Genomic DNA, 21,702 nt, shown 5'->3' with positions numbered 1-21,702 from the left:
TATTTCCACCCCTCCACCAGAGATAATTTTGTGTCAAATAGCCCAATGAAGCAGCTCTTTCATTCCAGAAATGTAAAGTTATGAAGACATTCACAAGTACAAATTTCCTCCTCAGCTGGTAATATCACTTGAGTGTTACCAAAAAGGGTGTTAATGAGTGATTAAAAATGGGCATAATTTAGTTTGTAAAAGTCCTACTTACTCTCACAATTAGCAGCATGTGTTTATATATTAGTAGAGCCTAATCAGATCAGGAGGAAAGGATTTTAACTCAGAGGAAAGGAAATCCCAGGGATGATTTTTCCAAACAGATGTGAACATATATTCTCATTTTAGGGATTACCTAAACAACACAGGATTCACTGATGCTGTGGCTCTGGCTGTAGGATGAAGATGGGCAGGTTCTGGGTTTTGACAGTGACTTGATGGTTTTCTTGAAGGGGTGTTCAGAATCATACACAAATTATGGGGCATGATTGTGGAGTAACATCTGTCATTGCCATGAGGTTGGCAAGAGCTCAGAATAGATGATTATAAAGGTCACTTCTGACCTTAACAATAGAAAAGTAATATTGTTCTCTGTATTCAGACCTGGTAAAGAAACTCTGACTTCCAAGCTCTATTTAGTCTTCAAAAATACCAGAAAATAGTTATTTTTTTTCCAATTCTATTCACTGCCTGTGAAAAACCTCTGTTTTCTATCTCCTTAGTAGTATGACTTGAGATCACAAATAATCAGTTTGTATAGCTTATCATGACCTCTGATCCTTAAATTCTGCTCACATGCTAACTAAAACATTTCAAGTGGCTTTCAGGAATACAGGAGGGCACTGCTCTGTAAAAAATAGCATTGTAACTCACTAAAGAAATAACTTGGGAGGGAAAATGTGTCCTGTGAATGTCCAGGGCTACTTCCCCATTCTGTACATCTCGAGGAGTGTGTTTATTCTCTGGTAATGCCAGCTAAGTAAGCAGCATTAGTAGTTAATTAAGAGACTATTAAATATGAATAAGGCTGCCATAACCTGAATTTGTAGCAGAATAAATGGAAGATGGGAAATGTTGGTTGAAAATGTAGCAAGAAAATTTTGAGGGGTATTGCTTCAGTGTTTAATAATTTACATTCTCTTTTGTCAGAGATTAAATAAAGGCTGATACCACATCTGAATGAGCATTTTATGCTCATTTTTTAGGAGGGAGTGCTTTTAGTAATCCAGCCCTTACTTACAATGTGATCAGAATATATTATGAATGTATTTTAGTTTCTACATGCTTCAGTCATCTTCAGATTTATTTCAGATAATGAAGCAGTGCCAGAATCACACCCTGTGTGTCATAGTAACCACAAATAAATGTAAAAGTTACATAAAACGAGCATTTAAAAAGTGGAGGAAAGAATGATAAAAATATAGTACTGCTTTATAAAAATGTTTTAAATATAGGCAAATAATTTGTAATATAAAATGAGGGATTTTGAATTCTTTTCTTTTCTTTACATGTTCTGGTAGATTATGAAAGTGAATCATCCAGGGTTTCCGTCACGCATGAGAGCACAATAAGTTTTGTAGTACTACTGAAAAAAGAAGAAAGGAAGTATTTAATTGTAACATTTACCAACATTTTCCTAATTTTCAGATTAATCCAGATCAACCAACATTTTCCTAATTTTCAGATTAATCCAGATCACTGAAATAATTGCCATGACCACGTTGGTATTGACATTTATGTATCAATGATTAGTAAATATTTGAACAAAAAAAAAAAATATCTCTGGGCAGCTCTCAAAAAACACAAAAGGCAAACATTTTTCCAAGGAACTGCAGCCCAGGTTCCTATCCAATGGCAGCTGTGCCATGGAAAAGCTTTGCCCAGGTGCTGTGCAGCTGTGGGATGAGCAAAGCAGTGCAGCTGGGGAAGCACAGGATGTCTCAGCTCTGTGCTGCTGCTTCTCCCCATTCCTGCTCCAGGGAAGAGTCAGGCCATACTGACAATAGATTCCTAGGAAAACTGTAATTCTCTTCTTTTACATGAAGTCATTATTATAGTTGAGGTATTTCATTTCACAACAGAGGCAGAGAATCATCTTAGGCACTGTTATAATGGTAATGCTTTAAAACACAGAGTGACATTTGTGGTTTTTACGTTTTCCTTTCATTTTCTGCAGAATGGAGTATATCCTGCATGACTGTGATACCCATGGCAATTCCCCATCTTTCTCTTTGATTTCCTAAGATAATAGGAATTTGCAGAGAGTGTTTTATATAATGGTTGGTTTAGTGAGTGTGGTACCATCAGGGATGAAGCTTCAATTTCAATTTCTCTGCGTTTGCTAATGTTTCACTCTGAGAAGATGGAACATTAAATATACATGGACGCATATTCGGTTTTCCTGCTTCTCTTTTTTATAACTTTTTACATCATTATTGTCAGATGTGCCCAAAATACAAAGGAAGCTTTTAAAAGGAATTAAATCACTGCAGGGAAAGAAGTCTCACCAGTTTGGAGCAGGTTGCACCCAGTGAAGGAATGCAGAACGTGTGATGAATGTATGCAGACATGTATGTAGGGAGCTCTCCTCCCCATGCATTGCCCTGGCCTTGAGAAGAGGATTCTTAAACACAGCTCTTTTTCTCCTCAGTGGGGAAAAAAGAAAAAAAAAAGGAAAAAAAAAAAAAAAGGATGATTTTCTCACTCCAACCCAGGCAAATTTGAAATCTCATTTTGTGGCTCAGAGCCAGACGTGTGCAGCCTTTTAACAGGGACTGAGGTAACCCAAGGAGCCAGAGCTGCTGCTGCTGCTTTGAGAAGTCTCTCACTGCTGTGCCACAGGCTGTTCTCCTCCTCTGCTGCAGCAAGAGTTCCCTGGATTTGTTCTCAGAATTGGCAGAACTGCTTTTCTTCCATAATGAGGAAAAGCAAATTCTGTGAGCTTTGCTGGAAGGCTCCATACTGAAAAAAAGGTCACTGAAAATACTAATGGTTCAAGGTCTGCAGTCCTAAGCATGTAAAGCAGAGTTTCAAAAGGTACCAGCAAACTGTAGCTGCAGGCAAATATTCTATAAAGCAACTTCTACACCTCTGTAAAATATTTATGTGTGTTTGAAATGAGGTTGTTCCCTCATAATGAGGAATAAGTAGCCAACCTGCTTGGCTCTACTTTACTTTTTAAGTTTGAAGGTTTTTTAATTTGAAATCAAATGCAGATTTTTTTTCTTGTCTCAGTGTAAAGAAAAAAAATTAAATATGGGAAAATCCATAGACTTTATCCTGTTATTAGATGATTTTTTTCCACTTTTCTTTCAGCTCTTTCTACAGAATTCACACTTTGAGTGGATTTAATTCTGGAAAGTTATCAACTTTATTGCATAACTGTGGGATATGCTTCTCTAAATGTCAGGTATTATCAGAGTACAGCACATTTAGAGGAACTCAGACTGTATAACCCCAAGGTTATATGTATTTAAATCTGACTTCATTACATTTTATACAAGACAGAATATCTCTATCCAAAAAGGTCTGCGAGGTGTTTTTTTCCTCGCATTACTTGCCACACTTCAAAACCAGCAGGAGCAAACCTTCAGAAGCAGAGCTGTGAGGGTCAGAGCTGCACAAAGCATTGACATATTAAGGTTGCTCAGGCTTGATTAACAGTGAGATACAACACTGTGTTATTCATCGTGCCAAAAAATGCCTCTTCAAGGGCTAATTTCTTCTCTGGTAGGGACTGTCAAGGGAGAGAATATTTTCTGGAGGAGGGGAGAAAACCTCCCTCCCTGCACAGCCAGGGTTGTGCCTTCTGGAGCAGATTTGGGAGGGCAGGGTGACTGCTGGGGCATGGCACAGGGAGGAGCAGGGAATTGTGGGCTGAGGATGCTCAGCAGAGCCAAGAGTTCAGCTCTTGGGGGTATCAGATGCCTTTTATGTGTGACAGCAATGCAATTTAGCACCTGTTTCAAAACTGCGATTTTTTTTTTCTTTTCTATGTGTGAGGAATTTTAATGCTGAAAGGACACCTCTAGGAGTAGTCAATAACTGAGTTTCTACCAGTGATTCTTTTTCCCCCAGGGCTGCAATATTGGGTTGTAGTGCCTATGATCCACTTTACAAACCTGAGTTCTGTTCACATCTGCCTCTTAAAAATGGTTCTGAGAAAGACAGCCTGCATTCACATGGGATTCCAGTGGAAATTAATTAAAAAATCAACCTCATGGTGCAGTTAACTTCGGTAATGTCCATATGAATCTTGATGCACAGGTGCTTGGCTGAGCCACAGAACCTGCAGCACAGCTCACACAGAGCAATAGCTTATTCTTTTCTCCCCTTGTCCTTTTTCCTTCCTTCCTTCCTTCCTTCCTTCCTTCCTTCCTTCCTTCCTTCCTTCCTTCCTTCCTTCCTTCCTTCCTTCCTTCCAGTAGCTGGAAATATGAAAATTACCTGCTTTCATGTATCATCTCCTTTGTTTGCTCTTGCATGGGCCTGCCTGAAAGTCTGGAGTAAATATATGACCCAAAAAACCAGATGACTCATGCTGAACTTTGTACAGAAAGAGAATAATGGGAGCAAACAGAGGAAAATCAGTCAAATCCCACAGCCAGGGGTGTGAAAGCATGAAAAGGAGCAACAACAAGAAGGGATTTGCTGTTCACTTGGGTTTTCTGTCAGTGTGGTTATGGCATGGCTGGGATGCAGGACTAAACACCTGGATAGAGGACTGAGTGAAGGTAAAGAGTCCTTAGAAATTGTTCCAACAAGGAAAGAAAAATGAGGGAAAAATCAATCTGTCTGTTGCAGAGAGGAGGAGCTGCTTATAGCAGTGAAGGTTAAAGTGTTGTCTCTTGTGCCCCAGTGTTCAAAAGCAAGGTTAGCTGTGACCTGGTTAACCTAACAAATGCTTAGATTAAGATAGGGAAAGAAAAGATTAGAATTGCCCTCCTGGCCCTGATAAAAATTGCTGTAGGGCAGTAGCTGAGGTAAAGTAATTGTGACGATTTTTAATCTCTGAAGACACAGGGAAGATAGGCAAGATCCGTAAATCTGGAAAAGACAGAGTGGTTTTCCCCCAAAAGAGAGAAAATAGGAGTTTCTTAGAAATTTTGACAGAGAGATGGAGTGAGATGGATTTTTTCAAGAGGAGTTAAACTGCTTGAAAATACCTAGAACTTAACAAAGAGCAGGTAACTGCCAAGATCCATCTGAAAAGTTCAAATTGGAACAAATCAGTTTAATTTCTCTGCAACTGTACAGAAAGCCTGGTGAGTAGATAAGGAGTGAGTGGCCATGGTGTTGTCACCAGGGAGATGAGGAAATGTGGTCTAAATGGGATCACCATAATTAGGAGTAGATTGCAGTTCTGAGCTTGGAGTGAATGCTGGCAAATAAATGGTTCAGTGTCAAAAAAGATGGATTTATATCTCACAGGGCTCTGGCCAGAGACCAGTAATATTCAGCATTTTGATAATTTGAATAATAGAACAGGGAATACATTTATTTAAATTATCAGATAATATCAAACTGGGTTACCAGCAGCCTCAGGAACACAATTAGAATCAAAAGCTTATGAAAAAAATTGGAGAAATGATTTGTATATGCAGGTTTCAATTCAATAGACACAATTGCAAGCTCTTACTAGGGACTAAATCTAGTAAACAAATACATAATAGGCAGTGTATTATAGTCAGTATTATATAAAAATATGTAGGGATGTGGGTTAGGGAACAAACTGAACGCTGAAGTAATGTCCTACTCTTTACGAAAAAGAAAATAAAAAATTAGTATCACACTTCAGTGTTCAAGCACGTGTTTTCTGTAGGACATGGGGAGTCTTGAAAAGATTATCTAGGTCAGGAAAGAATTGGGTTTCCTTAGCCTCAGCAAGGGATTAATTTGTAGCCAGAGAGATTTTGATTGGAATGGAGAGTAACATTTCTAAATCATAAAATAGTTAAAAGCCAAAATAATTTTTATAGAAAGTTTGTAGAGTTTCCACATTTGGACATTTTTGTAACCTGATTAAACCAGTATTTTCTCTATGTCTTGAGGTGAGATTATGGCTGGTTCTCAGTCAGATTTTTCTCCCATTTTTTCCATCAGGCATTGATATTTTGGATACTAAATCCCACACTGCTTAGTATTGCAGTCCCCTGCTCACTCTGTTTCAGTGCAGAGGATAATCCAATAACAGAGAAAGTCTATTTACGCACATCTTTGAGACTTAACAAATTCCCTTTTCCTATTGATTGCAAAACCTGTTTAGGTTGCATTAAGTATGACCAGAATGTTGATAAGCTCTTCTGCATTACCAGGCAGGGTGGAGAAATCCCTGTTTCTATTACACTGAGCTCTCTTCTTTCATGGTGTAGAAATACATATTAGGCCAAATCTGATACAGCGAGCAGGAAAACCACATGATGGGTAAAATCAGGTAAATAGGAGGTGTAAGAAAATTGCCCAAAGAAATAATTCAGAAGATCATGAAGTAAGCACTGTTTGCCTTCAGATATAAGTGGAAAACTTAATTTAAGGCTAATATTCTATAATGAAGGTTATTATATGTATTAGTGACTTTCCTACTGAAAAATAAACTAGATCATTTGCTATAGTGATAGAATATAGAATTATAATTTGGTTTTAAGTGGCTCTAATTTTTATTACTCAAAAATATTTTAAATGAATTTGCACGTGAAAAGTCCACTCAAGAATGTCAAGTTCCAGGCATTTTTTTATTTTTCGAAAAAGGGTGTTTGACAGTTTACAAATAGCAATTCAGTACTCAGAATTAATTGCATGCTCATTTAATTAGAAATAGAATAATTTGTCATTGTTAGAAAGTTAAAGTTGCTAAGACACTGTGCACAGAGCAGTCTCCTCTCAAACCACTTTATTGCCTACTGGGTATTTATGGAATACAATGCACCTCTTTGCTGTGTGATAAATACCTTCGAGAGGATGTTAAAGAATTGAATGTGTTATTACCAGCATGGAACAGAACAGATAACCTTGCTGGATGCAGCCTTGCTGTACAAAGCATTGCAGTGCCTTTATCTCATCTCTGAGCTGCAGTCACCAGACAGGGAGTTGCTCAAGATCTCTGCTCAGATCAGCTGCAGTGGGAAGGATGGGGAATTTTAGTGTTACATGTTACAGCTAATGATGGTCTAGTGGAGATCCATTCAGCCAGGAGCTGTGCCAGAAATGCAAATGGGAGTGCAATGGGTTTGCTTGGGAATCATGGAAAATTCAAGTCTTCCTGGGTAGAAGTAGTGATAGGACCCCAAGTGTGAGTCCAGTCAGATCAGCTCCACCAGAGCCATGCCTGTGTAAAGAGAGCATTCCTTTCTTCTGCAGGAAGCTCCTTCAGTTAATAATGGGAATGGATGATGAGAGAGTTAAAATTCCTTCGACCAAAGCAGATCATTAGCTGCCTGATTAACTTTACTACTGAAGTACTGATAGAGAAGTGTCTGCAAAGAGGAGCTCAGCAGCATTCATGTGCCTCAGCTGTCAGGTGCCACTGACCTAATTGGAACAAAAAAAATTACATGAGAAAAAAGAAGTGATATCTAATAAGTTCTTAATAGACCCTTATAAATTCCTAACCCACTAAATGAATATGCAATTAATCTTATAACTTGCACCCAGGTATGAGGCAGTGGCAGGCTGCAGAGGTCTGTGTGTGTCCTGTATTGCCTTGGTAGTGCTGTGCTTGTGGGGTGCATTGCTCTGACTGATTATCATTCCTAATATCGAAATGAGATGAGAAAGATCAGCTTTTTAACAAGTATGAACTGCTAGGGTCACACTTAATGTCATTCCAAAGCATTTGCCTGTCATCCATAGATGTCTGTGTTCATTTAATATCAGCTGGAATGGGAATGGTGCACAGTTAAGGTCACTCCCCAGACTCTTATGAAACATTTATTTGTTTAATGGAAACCTGCAGTCTGCATGTGAAACAGATGCCTGAAATGGCTCTTTATGTTTGTGAGGATGTCTGTGCTCTGTACCACTGAGCACCATGAAATTTTGTTACTGAATTCAGAGAAGATGCAGATGCAAATAACTGAACATCTCCAGTTTGCGCTTCGCGCATATATATATATATACATATATATATGTAGATATGTAGATAGATATAGATTAGATATAGATATAGATAGATATAGATACGACATACTGTGAGCATGTGTATAAAATTAATAGTAGTGCATATTTAAATTGACTGCTTAGTTGTTTCTGGATACAAATTGCATATTAATGAACTAAACAAAGTTTACAGAGATCCATAAAAAGATTTTCATCACAGATGTAGTTTCCTGTAGCCACTTCTTCAGATACATTCACTTCAGAGGTGGGAGAAGTCAACAGGATTAGGCAGTAATCTGTTTTTATCAATACCTGGATTTTCCTAACAGATGATTTCTTCTGTCAAGAGCCTTTTCCTTTCATGAAGTTCATAGGCAGAGCTTAAAAAAAAAAAAGTTTTATTCACTAGGGCAGAGTCTTGCAAAAGGAAAACATCCTTCTGAAGATCACATTCATGACCATATTCAACTCAGTAGGTACAATGATAAATGCATTTGAAATTAATCCTGCTGACCAGAAAAATATTGCAAAATGAATGTTTCATGTGATAAAATCATCGAAAGATTCTTTTTATGTAACTTTTTTTTAGTAACTGAAATCACTATCTTTCTCACAAATGTTTTGGGATCACAATAGAAATGGGGAAAATGTGCAAGTGCCCTGTCAGGAGGTTTTGAAAATTGACTTGTAGCCCACACAGTGTTAAAAGAACAAATCCAGCTGAGTCCTTAACTTGATGTAGTGAAGATGGAACTGTTTTGCCATTCTTTAATAAGAACTAATATCTGATGCAGTTTACCAAGTGTTCTGATAGGTTCTATGACTGTACAATCAGAGCAGGAAATAGTTCTCTGGGAAATGTTCAACATCAGGAACAAAAGTTGTAGTTAATTACTTTTAAAATAGAAAAAATGTTTTGTAAGAACATTCTACAAAGAGAAGGATGAACATAGATTTTTTAAAAAATAAAATGGAAAGAACGCTCCCCCCCTTCAACCACCTCCACTCTATGAGTCACTTCCCCTCACAAAATAGAGAAGTAAAGCAGTGAAGTATCAAGCTAGCTCCTTCATCACTGGAATCTGGAATTGCTGCTTCTCACTGAAGCAGGAACAAGTACCTTCATGGACAGCCTGTGTCTTTCCATCAGTATAAAATTACTTACCCTGAAGGGAAAGGGTCAGCCTGACCCAGGTCATTGCTTAAAAATGCTCAGGCAGAGTTTTCTCTCACTCAAAACACCACTGTAGAGCATAATTGAAACACCATGCAAGTGGATATCAGTGGGGATGGTTGGCACTGTTACTTCTATGTGATACTTAATGCTGTAGCTGCAAACTTTGGTCCAGAGCGAATGTCCAAAGACAAAACCAGGCTGTGTGTTTTTCAAATATTTTAACCATGCTGTCTCACAGTCCTTTTCTTGTAGCCACTGTGTGGCAGGGGTATCATCCATCTGTGTTATCCATGAGGATCCCATCCCATCTTTCCCACAGCAGAGGCTTTGCCCCATTCCTGGCTCCTTGGTCCCCAAAAAGTCTGACTGCCTCTTCTCTGCCTAGGCCAACAGAAAATCAGGAAAGCAGATAAAACTGCTGGCGTTGGCATCTCTCAACAGTGCTGAAAGGACTGCTGGATAAGTGAATTTCTGTAAATGAGAGTTAGCAGTTACTTTGGTACAGATAGAATGAAAGATCTTTTAAAATCCATCCATAGACAGAGTTGAAATACCTTGAAGTAGGTGGCAAAGACTAGACCTTTATGTAACTGTCCTAGAGAAATGTTTCAAGCTGTCTTTGTTGCACATCACTCTTTAAACCAAGCTTCCATCCCAGGCTATGAGGAACACTGATAGTGTGACAGACCTAACAGATCAAATAGTTGAGTCCACTTTTTAGAGAAATATTAAGATGTGCCCCTTTATTATCCAATTTTTGTGTTCTTTTTAAGTAAGGACAAGTCTTTTTGGGTATTCGAGCATGAAAGGTTTAGCCTGGGGTCTTAGGCAATAAATTAATGTTCCAGTGAAGGCAGTCAACCACCTGCACAAATTTAGCCTTTATAATTCTATTTATTGTCTGCAAATATAGCACCAGATTAGATGTTTCCTGGGGAGACGAGTTTGGTGTGAGGTATTCATCACTTTGTTACAGCTCCTTTGAGATCACCACGAAGTGCTCCCTTGTACTAAATGAATAGCTCTCTTATCATGACCTTTTAATCACTCCATCATGAAGAGGTCTTTTTCTTGCTACAGGAGTCTACTTCATGATACCTCCATCAAAGGGACTGTAATATCATAAAACAGCCACAACAGAGACCTGTACAGAAATATGGTACAATACAAGAAAATTAGTGAAGGTAGACCTCGTTGGCTACAAGCAGCATCATGGCTTGCTAATGGGAAGTGCTGGAGAGGATAACTGGCTGTGAGCTCAATTGTTGGCAGCTGCCCCTGGAGGTGATATTTTCCCTCAGTTTTGTAACAGGGTAGTGGAACTGAAGGGGAACAGTAAAAGCCTGTTAGCAGGGCCAGCAGCACCAAAGAAATCATGGAGATGTGGGAGATGAATAGGGCAGGACCGAAAAGGAAGTTTAAAGATGAAATTTAGCTGTAGTGATACTTGCTGAACTTACTTCTATGGAAAAGATTTTCTTTTCATGCTGTCTTTAAAACGTGAAGATACTGGAGTTCTCACTGCAGTGCAGAACTGATGTGAGAAGGGGAGAAATCTAAATTGCAGTGTTCAGATTATTTGAAGAGTTTAAACAGGGTTTCTAGGGAGTATCTTGGAGGGATGGGGTCTTGTCTATGTTGGTTTCCTGGAATCATAAAAGTTTAATTGCAGTACAGGAGCATTTTAAACACATAATATTTCAAAAGGAGTTGCAAAAACTGTTCATAGCTCAACCTACAGGCAGATAAATACTCAAAGAGAAACAAACAGTCATTTTATAATGAAAATCCTATAAAAGGCTAAATAAGGAGTTAAATGCTATTAAAAAGCCCCCCCAGCAGCATACAAATATTCCCTGGACTCTCCAACACCCAGAGTTACCATCAAAGGTATCTTGATGTCACTGTTAGGGTCTAGTAGAGAAGATGACTTATCACGAGAAACACCCACAGCATTCCTGCTTTTCTGTGTATCATAGCCACACTAGGCAATTAATACTGATGGTAACTAAGGCACTGAAAGGCAGGTAGTTCATGTACTCATGTACTGAGCTGTCAGATTCCTTAGAAAACCATTTTTCATTCATGTTTTCAGCTCCAGAAGAGAAAGGCTCTAGGATCCAGTGTGCTCTGCCTGAGCTCATTCATCAGTTCCTGAGTGTTCAGCCTCCATGCCCTCCCTGCAGCTCTGCTTACTGCTTTCCCTCCCTGCTGCCTCTTCTCCTTTGATCTGATCCTCTTCATTTCCAGCCCTTCAAGGGTCTCAGCTCTGTTTTGTTCTGGATTTGTTCTTTCTTGTTATTATTTCTCTTTTTTCCCCCATCCTGATATTTTTAGCCTTGTCTTTTTGTCTTGGTTCTTTCATCTTGCACACTTGCTGGTTTGCCCATCTGCTTTCCTTAGCCAAGTTTTCTTTTCCATTTTCCCTCTGCATTTCTTCAGACCCACAGGCCATTTGTCTCATTGCTTCTCCTTTCTGCAGCTCCACATGTCTCCTCATGTAATTTGTAAGCAAACAGCAGAGGAGAATCTGGTATGTGCTTCCTAGCTGCTGCCTGAGTGAGTCAGATTGTCTGGAGAAGAAAAAGAGCTATTGAGACTATAGTCTTTACTTTAAAACTGACTCATCACATGCAATGATTTCCTTTGGTATCCTCATCATTTCAGGACATCTTCAGTTCTGTTTAGTTTTGTGCTCAGAACCCGGACATTTCATTTATATGGTGTGTTAAATTAGAAAATATTTTCTCAATAGCTTTTTTAACCCCCCCCCCCCCTTTTTTTTGCATCATATTTCACTTCAATCAGTTTATGCACATTTTTGTAAATATCACAACATGTAGAAGTGTGTATTTTCAAAACAAGGTGGTGTTTTTTCTGCATTTGACAATTTTCTCTTCGGCAATCTGTTTGAATAAATACAATATGTGAATCACTGTGGAAAAACTGAAAATAAAAGTTTTGACTTGATTCTTTCTTCCACAGTATCTCAAAGAGCAATTAAACCATCTCAGAACACTCTGAGGAGACTTGATGCAGCTTTGCCTTTAATGATCAGTGTTTTAAAACATATTTTGTTTTCAGTTAACAATTTTCAATATGTGTGGAGACACTCCATCCAAATTCCCTACAGAGGATGCCTCTTGGATGGGAAATGGGTAATCCATAGGACCCTGGAAAGAGATCAGACTGTTTAAAGTTTTGGGCATATTAAAGTACTTAAATGCATGTTTTTCTGGGACAGATTTGGATTCTCAGCTGCATTGACCAGAGGCAAGCACCATCACCAGTCTCATATTTCCATGGAGATAAAGTTTTGGTTGTGTGGTCAGAATTTATATCTTTAGTTTCCCCTTACACTTGTACAGATCAAAATACACATGCACACTGTGAAGCTGCCTGCAAATCAGTTCAGCAGAAGTTTCTGTAACTCCCCAGATACTCATAAAGTCCAAATTTTGATCCCACTGAATATGAGTGTGAGCATGTCCTTGAAAAGGATGTGCACATAGCTGTGTATCAGGACAAAACAAATGCACTTATTATGCTTGAGGCTTGGGATTTACCAGTTTCACTGTCATGTAACAATGATTTCAGTGAAGTCATTCCTGTTTTTTAATGCTGCAGGTGAATAAGCCAGAAAAAAAAATAGACATTTTTGCCATAAGTCATCTCATACAAGACTCAAGAAACATATTTTACGTGATAGTGTAACTAATAGAATTTCAAATGACAGTGATATGTGAGGCTTTCAGAAGTAGCAATGCAGAACATTCTTTCTTGAATAATTCACTCATCTGAAGTTATTATATATTCCAAACCGATTGAGTTGCATATCCAAATGATGGTCTATCAGCTGTTGATGCAGGAGAAGAAAAAGAAGTTTCTGCATTTATTCTGAACTGTGATTTGTATCACGTTGCTCTTGGTTATAGGAACTGAGTTTAATTGATTGTGATGTAATTTACATTCTGCAGTGGATGTCTTTTCTTGAGATAATTAATCTTATTGAAAAATTATATGTGAACAGTTGAGGCTTTAACAGATTTTCTAGAGGTGCTTTTTTTGTTTAGGCTTCCTTGACAGCCTTTTTTCTTATAAATAAATTATGTGTCTCGGAATGTCTCGCCTTTATATTTATTTTGGTTTGGCAGCTTATAGTTGTTATGGCTTGCAATATTTCATACCCCAAAGTATTAATGCTAGCCATAAATTACTACCAGTGATATGCAGTGGTTCTTATCAATCATGAGAAATAATCAATGTTGATTGAAACAAATAAATATGATGCTTTTCAAAGTTATAACCTTGTCAAATAACTTCAGTACTCAAATGCATCAAGCTCTATCTTAAATTAACTCTGCAATTATATACAGAGTTTTCAGAAACAAGATATTGCACCATAAGAGCTAAATTTATGCAAAACTATGTAGAGATTTAGACATCAATAGTGGCAAAATTTACCTCAATTTTTTTTGCTTGCAGTATTGGGTAGAAATAACAGGATGGGTGGCAATTCATCATCTCTTTATTACAGACTCTTCAGCTGATTGTTTCTCAGAGTTTACTCTGAAACCAGTGGAAGACGCCATATCATACTATTTATTTATTTACCATTTATTTAAAATGAGAAATCCCATAAACTTTGTTTTGGATGTAAGAGGTCAGGCACAATAATCATGTCAGTTCTTTCTAGATGCATGAACCACGAGTTAATCATGGCTGCAGTTTAAAATTAAGGTAAAGTGGAAAGATTTACCTGATTGTGTTGAAAATCCACCATTTGTGAAGTTAAATCCTGTGCCTCTCCTTACCTGAGATATAATCAATGTGAAATCACTCTAACTCCTGTGGTTAAATTCTTAGTGAATCTAACACCAGAAAAATAACAGTTGAACACTGCAGCTCCAAGAGCAAAAGGTGCCTCTGGTGTGAACCATTCCTGGTGTGGATCCCAAAGGGAGCTGAGCTTAGGTGTCAGCACAGTCTGAGCTCTCACTGTGTTTGTTGCCATGGCATGAAATCAGCAGAATTCCAATCTTTCATCAGTATTATTTTCATGAATATGCCGAGGCTGTCCCTTATTGGTATAGTGTGGGTTTTCCTCAAACTCTCCACTAACAGCACAGGTGTTAGCCAGTGGCTTCATGTCCCTCTGTGGCTCAGAATTCAACACTGCAGAGCTCTCTCTTCACTTTTTACACACCCAGGGAACCAATTACATGACATTTAATTGGCCACACCATGGCTGTCCCATATTTAACTGTTTAATCCCATTTAGCAGCAATTCCTATGCTGGAGAACACATGGAGTCAGACTGGACAGGCCAAGGGGAAACATTTGAGGTGAATGATAAAGGAGTTTTAGACAAAGTTGGATTTCACCATAATGTTAGTGATACCATTAACACTATTAATTTATTTAGCATATAAATTGCAAAATGGGTGGAAGATTCATCCAGCAGCTGTGCTTTGCCTTTGGCTGTAGTCATGCTGCTCCTAATTTAATCTTATTAACTCCCTCCCAGGTTTTACTAACAGGGTGCTGAACATCTTGCAATACAAAGATAAGAAAGGAATATATCTTTTTTTATTGTTTTGTGATCAGCACATTAGATACTGATTCCATTCTCTTTGCACTGCAGTCCCAGCAAGGCCACGTGTTTAAAGCTCATAAAAAAGAAATGAGGAATAGGAGTTGGTTGTGTGAATGTTAATCTGGTTTTTTGGAGAGCAAGGAGTTGCTGCTAGGAATCCTGATGGCATAAAGCAGAGGTTGGCCCCCTCCTACTGTAACTCACTTGCTTTCAGCAGACTTTCCACGGGGGATGAAGTTTGGCCACAAGTAATCTGGTGTTCTCCAAACATGTAGCAGAATAAGGAGTTTGCACGTGGCATTAAAAACCTGCTCAAAACCTTTTTTCATTTTCATTGCTGGAAATCTGAATTACACCAGTATTCCCTGGGCAAAATTAGTAGTAAAATATCACTAACTAGAGGGAAACTAATTTCAATAATTATTTGCATAGTTTATATAACTGATATACATAGAATTTGTATAATTTAGTGTAATTTGTATAGGCTGTGGTTCTTGCATAGGGAGTGAACTTGCATGTGTGTTAACTTACTAGAAGTATATAATACAGTTATTTTTTCTGGCCACAAGCACACTGTGTTTATTTCAGTAGTCCCTTCAAAAGGTCTCCGTAACCATCCTGTGCTTCATTATGTTTCCCTCATATTCTCTCCACTCTGCATCTGGTCGTTGCTTATTACTGGTAGCTCATGGCATGTTCTGGAGGTTCCATTTTTCTTCCAAGGTACTTTTATCCTAAAGGCAAAACAGGAAGCAATACATGTTTGCATTTCTTTTTCTAAATTGCATTTCTGATTCTTTAGTGAAGGTTTATTAAAAATTTGGATTTTTGAATGAGATTCTGTGTGCCATTGTGTGTGTACTTCCTTGCATGAATGGCAGAGGAATTATTGGTTACTTTTTACTCAGCCTTCTAATCACTTTACCATGGCAAAGACTTTTGGTTCAGCTTTCAGCATAAGTAGATTTTTCAGTAATTCCTCAAATGCCCAATTCAGCTGTAGAAAAGAGGATAAAGGCAGAATCCTACTCGTGTTGCTGTTTTTCACACTGTGCATGACAGCCATGGCTGGAAATGTGCCAGAGCATTTTACTAAAGCTTTATGAAAGATCTTCAAAAGTGAGAAGGGCCACGGATGAGTGGAGATGTGAGTGTCCTTGGCAAGATTTATTCCTGTTTACTTCCCTGCTTCACTGTGTCCTGTCCCCTGATTTCTCAGTTCACATACATTTTGTGACATGCACTGGAATGCAGGTTATTAATTAGGAAGGATCACTTTTAGTTTTAGATAGTGTTTTCTTTTTTTTTTTTTTTTCAGAAGGGCTTAGGATTGTTTGTTTCTCCCTGACATTGTTGTTATAGATGTGGTGGCCTGAAGAGATAAATGAGACAAGATTTGTGGGAAGAGGTAATATCTTTTATTAGGCCAACTGATGCAGCTGGAAAAAAATGGGAAAGCTTTCAGGCACAGAAAACCTTTTCCAGGTCGGGTTCTCTCATAGCTTTGAACTGCCTAATAATTGACTAGTGCCTGTGAAGCAATAAAAGCAGTTTTTTGATCTTTCTCTTTTTATGAGTAATACTGTTTGGGAGGCATCCATATATTGCAGCAGTTAACACTTTACACAGCTAAGGTTGATTATTCTGTTCTCAATTCTGATTAAATTCTTTAACTGGCAGAACAAGAATATAAGAATTTTGCATTGACTAGTAGTCTCTTAAATGCTAGATTTTGTTTTTCATGTGATCAGAAGTGTAAATTAACCCATAAAAGATCTGATACCTCACTGATGAGTCAGAGAGAACTGCATGGTTTTCAGCCTTATCTGAGAAATTACTTCTCTTTCCAAGTCAAGATATGTGTTTGGAGATAAATGGGATGGGTATGATGGCAAACACTGCAATTTCAGTTATTTAATGACGTTTTTTGGTTTGTTTGTTGGGGTTTTTTTTTAAGACTAATGGAAAGGGCATGGCTTTTAAATAGTATCTTTGTTATTTGCTATGTACAATACAAATAGATGGATATTTGTTTTGTGCAAGACATGGACCCCATTTAGCTGTTAAGCTTTGGAATAACTGAAAATGTTACTGTGGGTGCTGAAATTTTCAATCAATTAATTTCATATACTCTCACTTTTTATTGTTCTTGCTCAAACTGAGTGCTTTTATGCCCTGTGATTGGAACCTGAAAGGGGAATTTACAGAGTGTAGCAGCACTGAGAGCTGCAGAGATGAGCTGGGATTACAGGTGTCTGGGTAAAAACAAAAATACAGGACAGGCACTCCACTATCTTGCAAAAAGCCTTGCTAGCAAGAAAGCATCATCATTGCTCTAAATAAATAACACATGAAAGAATGTAATTGGTTTATAATGCAGGAGATGGATAAAGGATGCATCAAGGTGTTTGGCATGCCCAAGAATTTTGAGATTATAGCTCTGTGAGGTTCTAATGTCATCAGCTCTCCTCCATTTCCCTGGAGCTGAGAGCTCTCATCACACTGCAAAAATAATGCCAGTGAGGTTTTCTTGGCAGCTTTTGAGCAAAAACACTGTTCTGCTGAGAAATGTTTTCCAAATTACCCAAGGACAGTGAACTGGATATTTTCTGGAATGTATTGCAGAATTAGTGGAGTGCATTTGGCTGAGTGTATAAGGCACTGTTTTCCTGCATCTTGTTGGGATATGTGTTGAATTCCATGGCAGTATTTCATTTTTAGAAAATGCAGAAATAAAAAATAATTCCTTGAAAGGCAGAGAATAAAGGACACATGAAACTCAAAACTCAGTCATTGAAAGAATCACACCTTCATCTAAATGTGTCATCTGAAAGTTCACATCATGATTGATAAGTGTGTTTTTTATTGTTGGCTGTTAGCTGAGTAATAGATTGTTATTTCAATAAGTTTTGACTGGAGCAATTTGTCTTGAAATACTTTTGTCACCTTTTTCTTTTAGGTCCTTTGTAATAGAGTTCTGTAATTTCATTTTTTTCATACACAAATGCAGCTAACTTTTTCAGTATTGAGCAGCACCAGATGAAAGCTTGTCATCACTTTATAAACTGATAAAAGACTGAATTCAGAAGAAATATTTAATATGCAATGGTTGTTACCTACTGCATTCTGTGGCAAAAGAAAAATTAAAGAATTACACTGAGGGGGAGGTGTACTGTCTGTCTGATCTAAAAAGCCATTTTCACAGTTCTTAACATTGCAGGGAACATTTTCCAGCTTATCAGAATAGAAACAGGCAAGTTATTTACTTGCCAGAAAGGCCTGAACCCTTGCAATCATGCATGCCACTTGTGAAGTTAAGGCTCCTCACAGTGCCCAACCTTAGCATGTATAATTATTTTAATAAATTAGAACAGGCCATTTTCCTCTGTTTTCCTCAGCTGATATGACACTGCAGAAGTTGCTGTGATGCATTTTATATTTTAAAAGGCTTTGCTCTCCTACATTGCTTCTTCTCTTAGAGATGTTCTGTGCATCCATAATCATTAATTGATTCTCTTCTGTACTTACATTTTTCATTGCAACTCTTCTCTCTCTTCCTCAGTTCCACATTTCTTTTTTTAGTCAATTGGAGCAATTCAATGTCCATGGTTAAATATTAGCCTTAGTTCTGTCTTTAAATCGCAGAGTTAGACCACAGAGAGCAAAAGAAATGTTTGACAAAAGTTTTGGGATAGGAATGAAAGCACTTTGGATGTGAATGTTTCACACAGTGGCCAGCCTTCACTGTAAATTCACTGTGAGAGGGGTCAGTGTTACCTGAGCTTTGGTTTTTTTATTTGCATAAATTACCATGTTTTTTACTAATTAGTGCACATCCTCCCAAGCAGCAGTTGCAGGGAGTAATTCCCCAAGCCTCTTCCACAGAGGACACAGCTGGTGGGCATGTGGGAGGTTTGATGCTGGCATTCTGAGGGTTGCTGATCCTCCTCCCTTGGTGCCAGATGTTGTATTTTAGGGATCAGGACATTTAGTGTGTCCCAGCCACTGACACAGCTCTGTGCAAGAGGAAGCCAAACAGGTTTAACCCTTTTCACAAAACAGTAAGAGCCTCCTAAGCGCTCACTATAACAGCCAGACTTAAAAAAGAAAGATTTTCTACATCCTTTCTTATTGATTTCATTCTGATAGTGACTGTGTTTCAGTGTTCAGATTGTGCTCAGATTTGTGTGGCTCTTGCAATCAAGATGAATTAGGAAACTTCATACTTGTAATTTATACATGGTGCTCCTGTTAAGAGCTAAAACTAACATGAGTCATTTGAGAAAAATGTCAACATCCTGTCTGAAAGTGATTTCACTGTAGTGTTGGTCTCCACTGGAAGTGGAGCTCTTTCAGCTTCAAATACAGATATTAATGTTTCTGCATAAATGTTTAGACAGAAATGTTACACAAGGCGGGAGGAGAGTTTCCACATGACATATGAAGTGGTGTTCTTGTTGTTACAGCACATTTTCTGTTTAAGCTGTCAGAATGACTTATTAGTTTAGCATTTCTTGTTGAAATATATTCTGTCTAATAATTTATTTTTAAAATATTTCTATTCTAAATATTTACCACCCCTCCACACATTATCTTTGATACAATTTTCCCTTTTCCTTCAAGGGCAAGAGACCCATTTCTCTTCTTTGTAGCTGGACTTAAAAAGCTGCTGGCAAATGCCCCTTTGGGTAACCTCTGGCAGTGCTCACCCTGTGCAGAAACCACCCTGATTGAACCATTTGTCTCTGTTTCAGTCACACTTCTCAGAAAAGAAGTACCTTGCATGATTGAACAGTTTATCTTAAGCTGTAATACAAAGTACAAACTATAAAAGTGTTTGGGGAATACTTATTAATATATTCGCAATTCTTCTGACTGAAGCAACAGTTTTGATGTTAAACACAATAGACTTGGAAAATGGAAATTATTTTTGTCTCAAAGGGAAGTTTTATAGAAGGGATATTCAGCTATTGCGCAAAGTAGAGTTACTAATATTAGAGACCTTCCTGGGATTCTTGCTGCCTCAGCCAGCAAGGATTTAGGGCATGCTAAATTCTTGGCATGTCTTGGCAGGGAACTGATAATAAAAAGGAAGCCAGTGGAAGGATGTTTCATGTTTCAGATGGCTCTGTTATTGAATGGCCTCCAGACAAAATACCAACCTCTGAAACCCTCTCATGTGCCAGAGCCACAAATTCCAGTGGCTCTGTCCAAGCAGGCTCCTTTGCCTGTTCTCTTTGAAGGAGATACTGAAAGGTTCCCAGTGCAGCTAATAAACTAAGGAGTTCTCAACACATGGATCCATGTCAAGGTTTTGGCTTTACAGCTGTATCTGCTCCCATTTCACTTGGATTATCCTGACACTGTCCAATAGAAATCCTTCACGTGCCAAGCAGAGATGCTGTAACTGTAGACATGAAGCTGCAGTAAGTCTAGTGGATGTCATCTAATGTTTCCTTCTGACAGAAGTTTACATTAAAAAGAAGAGTTTTGCTTAGTTCAGTAATAATTACTCACAAATATATTTTGTATTTGAAGACCATGAAGTAATTTCAAATGATAATAAAGCTAACTAATAGTATGGAATTATGCTATTTCCATGATACAACACATAGAGGCAAAAAATGAGTTGGGTAAAAACCAATCAGTCAAGCCTGGAAGGAGCAATATCTCTGTTATTCACTGTTTGTGTATAGACTGTGTTTGACTTTAGAGAGAACATGTGATGGTTTGCTTTGATTTGAGCCCTTTGGTGTGGTGGTTCATCACATTGAGCACTGGAATTGCCTTTCTGTTCCATTCAGAGAATTCTACAGGTTTTGAATCCAGAAGTCCCTGGTAACTTGGTGTTGAATGAGAAAGGTTTACTGAAAAATAGTTCTTTATTTTACCCAAAATGTTGCATAGGAAAAAACCTCAACAAACTTCTCCTGGAAAACAAAGTTGGCCAAAATAAAACCAAAACGTATTTAGTGAAAGCCACAGCAGAGAGAGCCCCACTAAGTACAGAGTTTTTGTGTTCTGTGAGCCATACCTGGGAGGTCTTCAGCCTGTTCGTAGCAGGTGGTCAGAAAAATACCATATGACTCTGGATTGGTCTGCATTTCAAGGAGAATGATTGTGATGCCTGTGAAATCATTTTGACACAGCTTGATGAAGAAATACAGGAATTTTTTTTTCCATAATGCATATTCTTGGTGGAGTTTTTTGTTTGTTTTGTGGTTTTGTTGGGTTTTTTTGTTTGTTTGTTTTGGTTTGGTTTTTTTGGTTTTTTTAACAGGAATGCAGATATTTTTGATTGGGACACTTCCTGTGCAGTTGTACTGAAACAGTGTCTGGTTAAATTACCAGATGAATATGTGTGTCCTTCCTACACCATTCAAAACCCGGTTCAGCTCTGCTGGTTATAATTAATTCAGTAAAACATTCTTTCAGTAATAAAGGTATTAGTGTTTACAGGCATTGAAAGACTGTGACTGCCCTCATAGTAGTCTGTATTTAATCCAGTATTTGGTCTTGTAATTCTTTGCTCTTTCTCTTTTTTTAACAGGTTTTTCATTATTCTTACACAGCTTCATATGTGATTTATAACATACACACGAGGTAGGTCACACTGTTTTTTCAATACCATGTCACTGTCAGTGGCTCTATATATAAGGTGATGCCAGTGTGTTCAAGTGAAAATGTTTACCTTTTTTTCAAGGGAAGTTTGGGAGTTAAACCCTCCAGAAGTAGAGGACTCAGTTTTACAGTATGCAGCCTGGGGCGTTCATGGACAGCAACTGGTAAGCACTGTCATTAAAAATGCATGGACTCCAGACAGACTGAGGTAAAAACAAAATTGAAA

General features: G+C 38.0%; 1 protein-coding gene across 2 annotated transcripts in view; it reads left to right on the top strand.

Moving 5' to 3' along the window:
- Positions 1-21,702, top strand: part of DPP10 (dipeptidyl peptidase like 10) — a 415,449-nt gene that overhangs the window by 334,136 nt on the left and 59,611 nt on the right. For both annotated transcript variants that reach the window (XM_085067064.1, XM_085067063.1), the window contains exons 6-7: positions 21,406-21,458; positions 21,559-21,640. In XM_085067064.1, the coding sequence (XP_084923190.1) occupies positions 21,406-21,458; positions 21,559-21,640 (135 nt within the window). The remainder of the gene's footprint in view (positions 1-21,405; positions 21,459-21,558; positions 21,641-21,702) is intronic.

The sequence above is a fragment of the Lichenostomus cassidix genome, chromosome 7 (genome assembly GCF_008360975.1).
Source record: "Lichenostomus cassidix isolate B80296 chromosome 7, HeHo_3.0, whole genome shotgun sequence".
Classification (NCBI taxonomy): domain Eukaryota; kingdom Metazoa; phylum Chordata; class Aves; order Passeriformes; family Meliphagidae; genus Lichenostomus; species Lichenostomus cassidix.
Note: the sequence above shows the minus strand (reverse complement) of the source record. Positions and strands in the feature narration are given on the sequence as shown.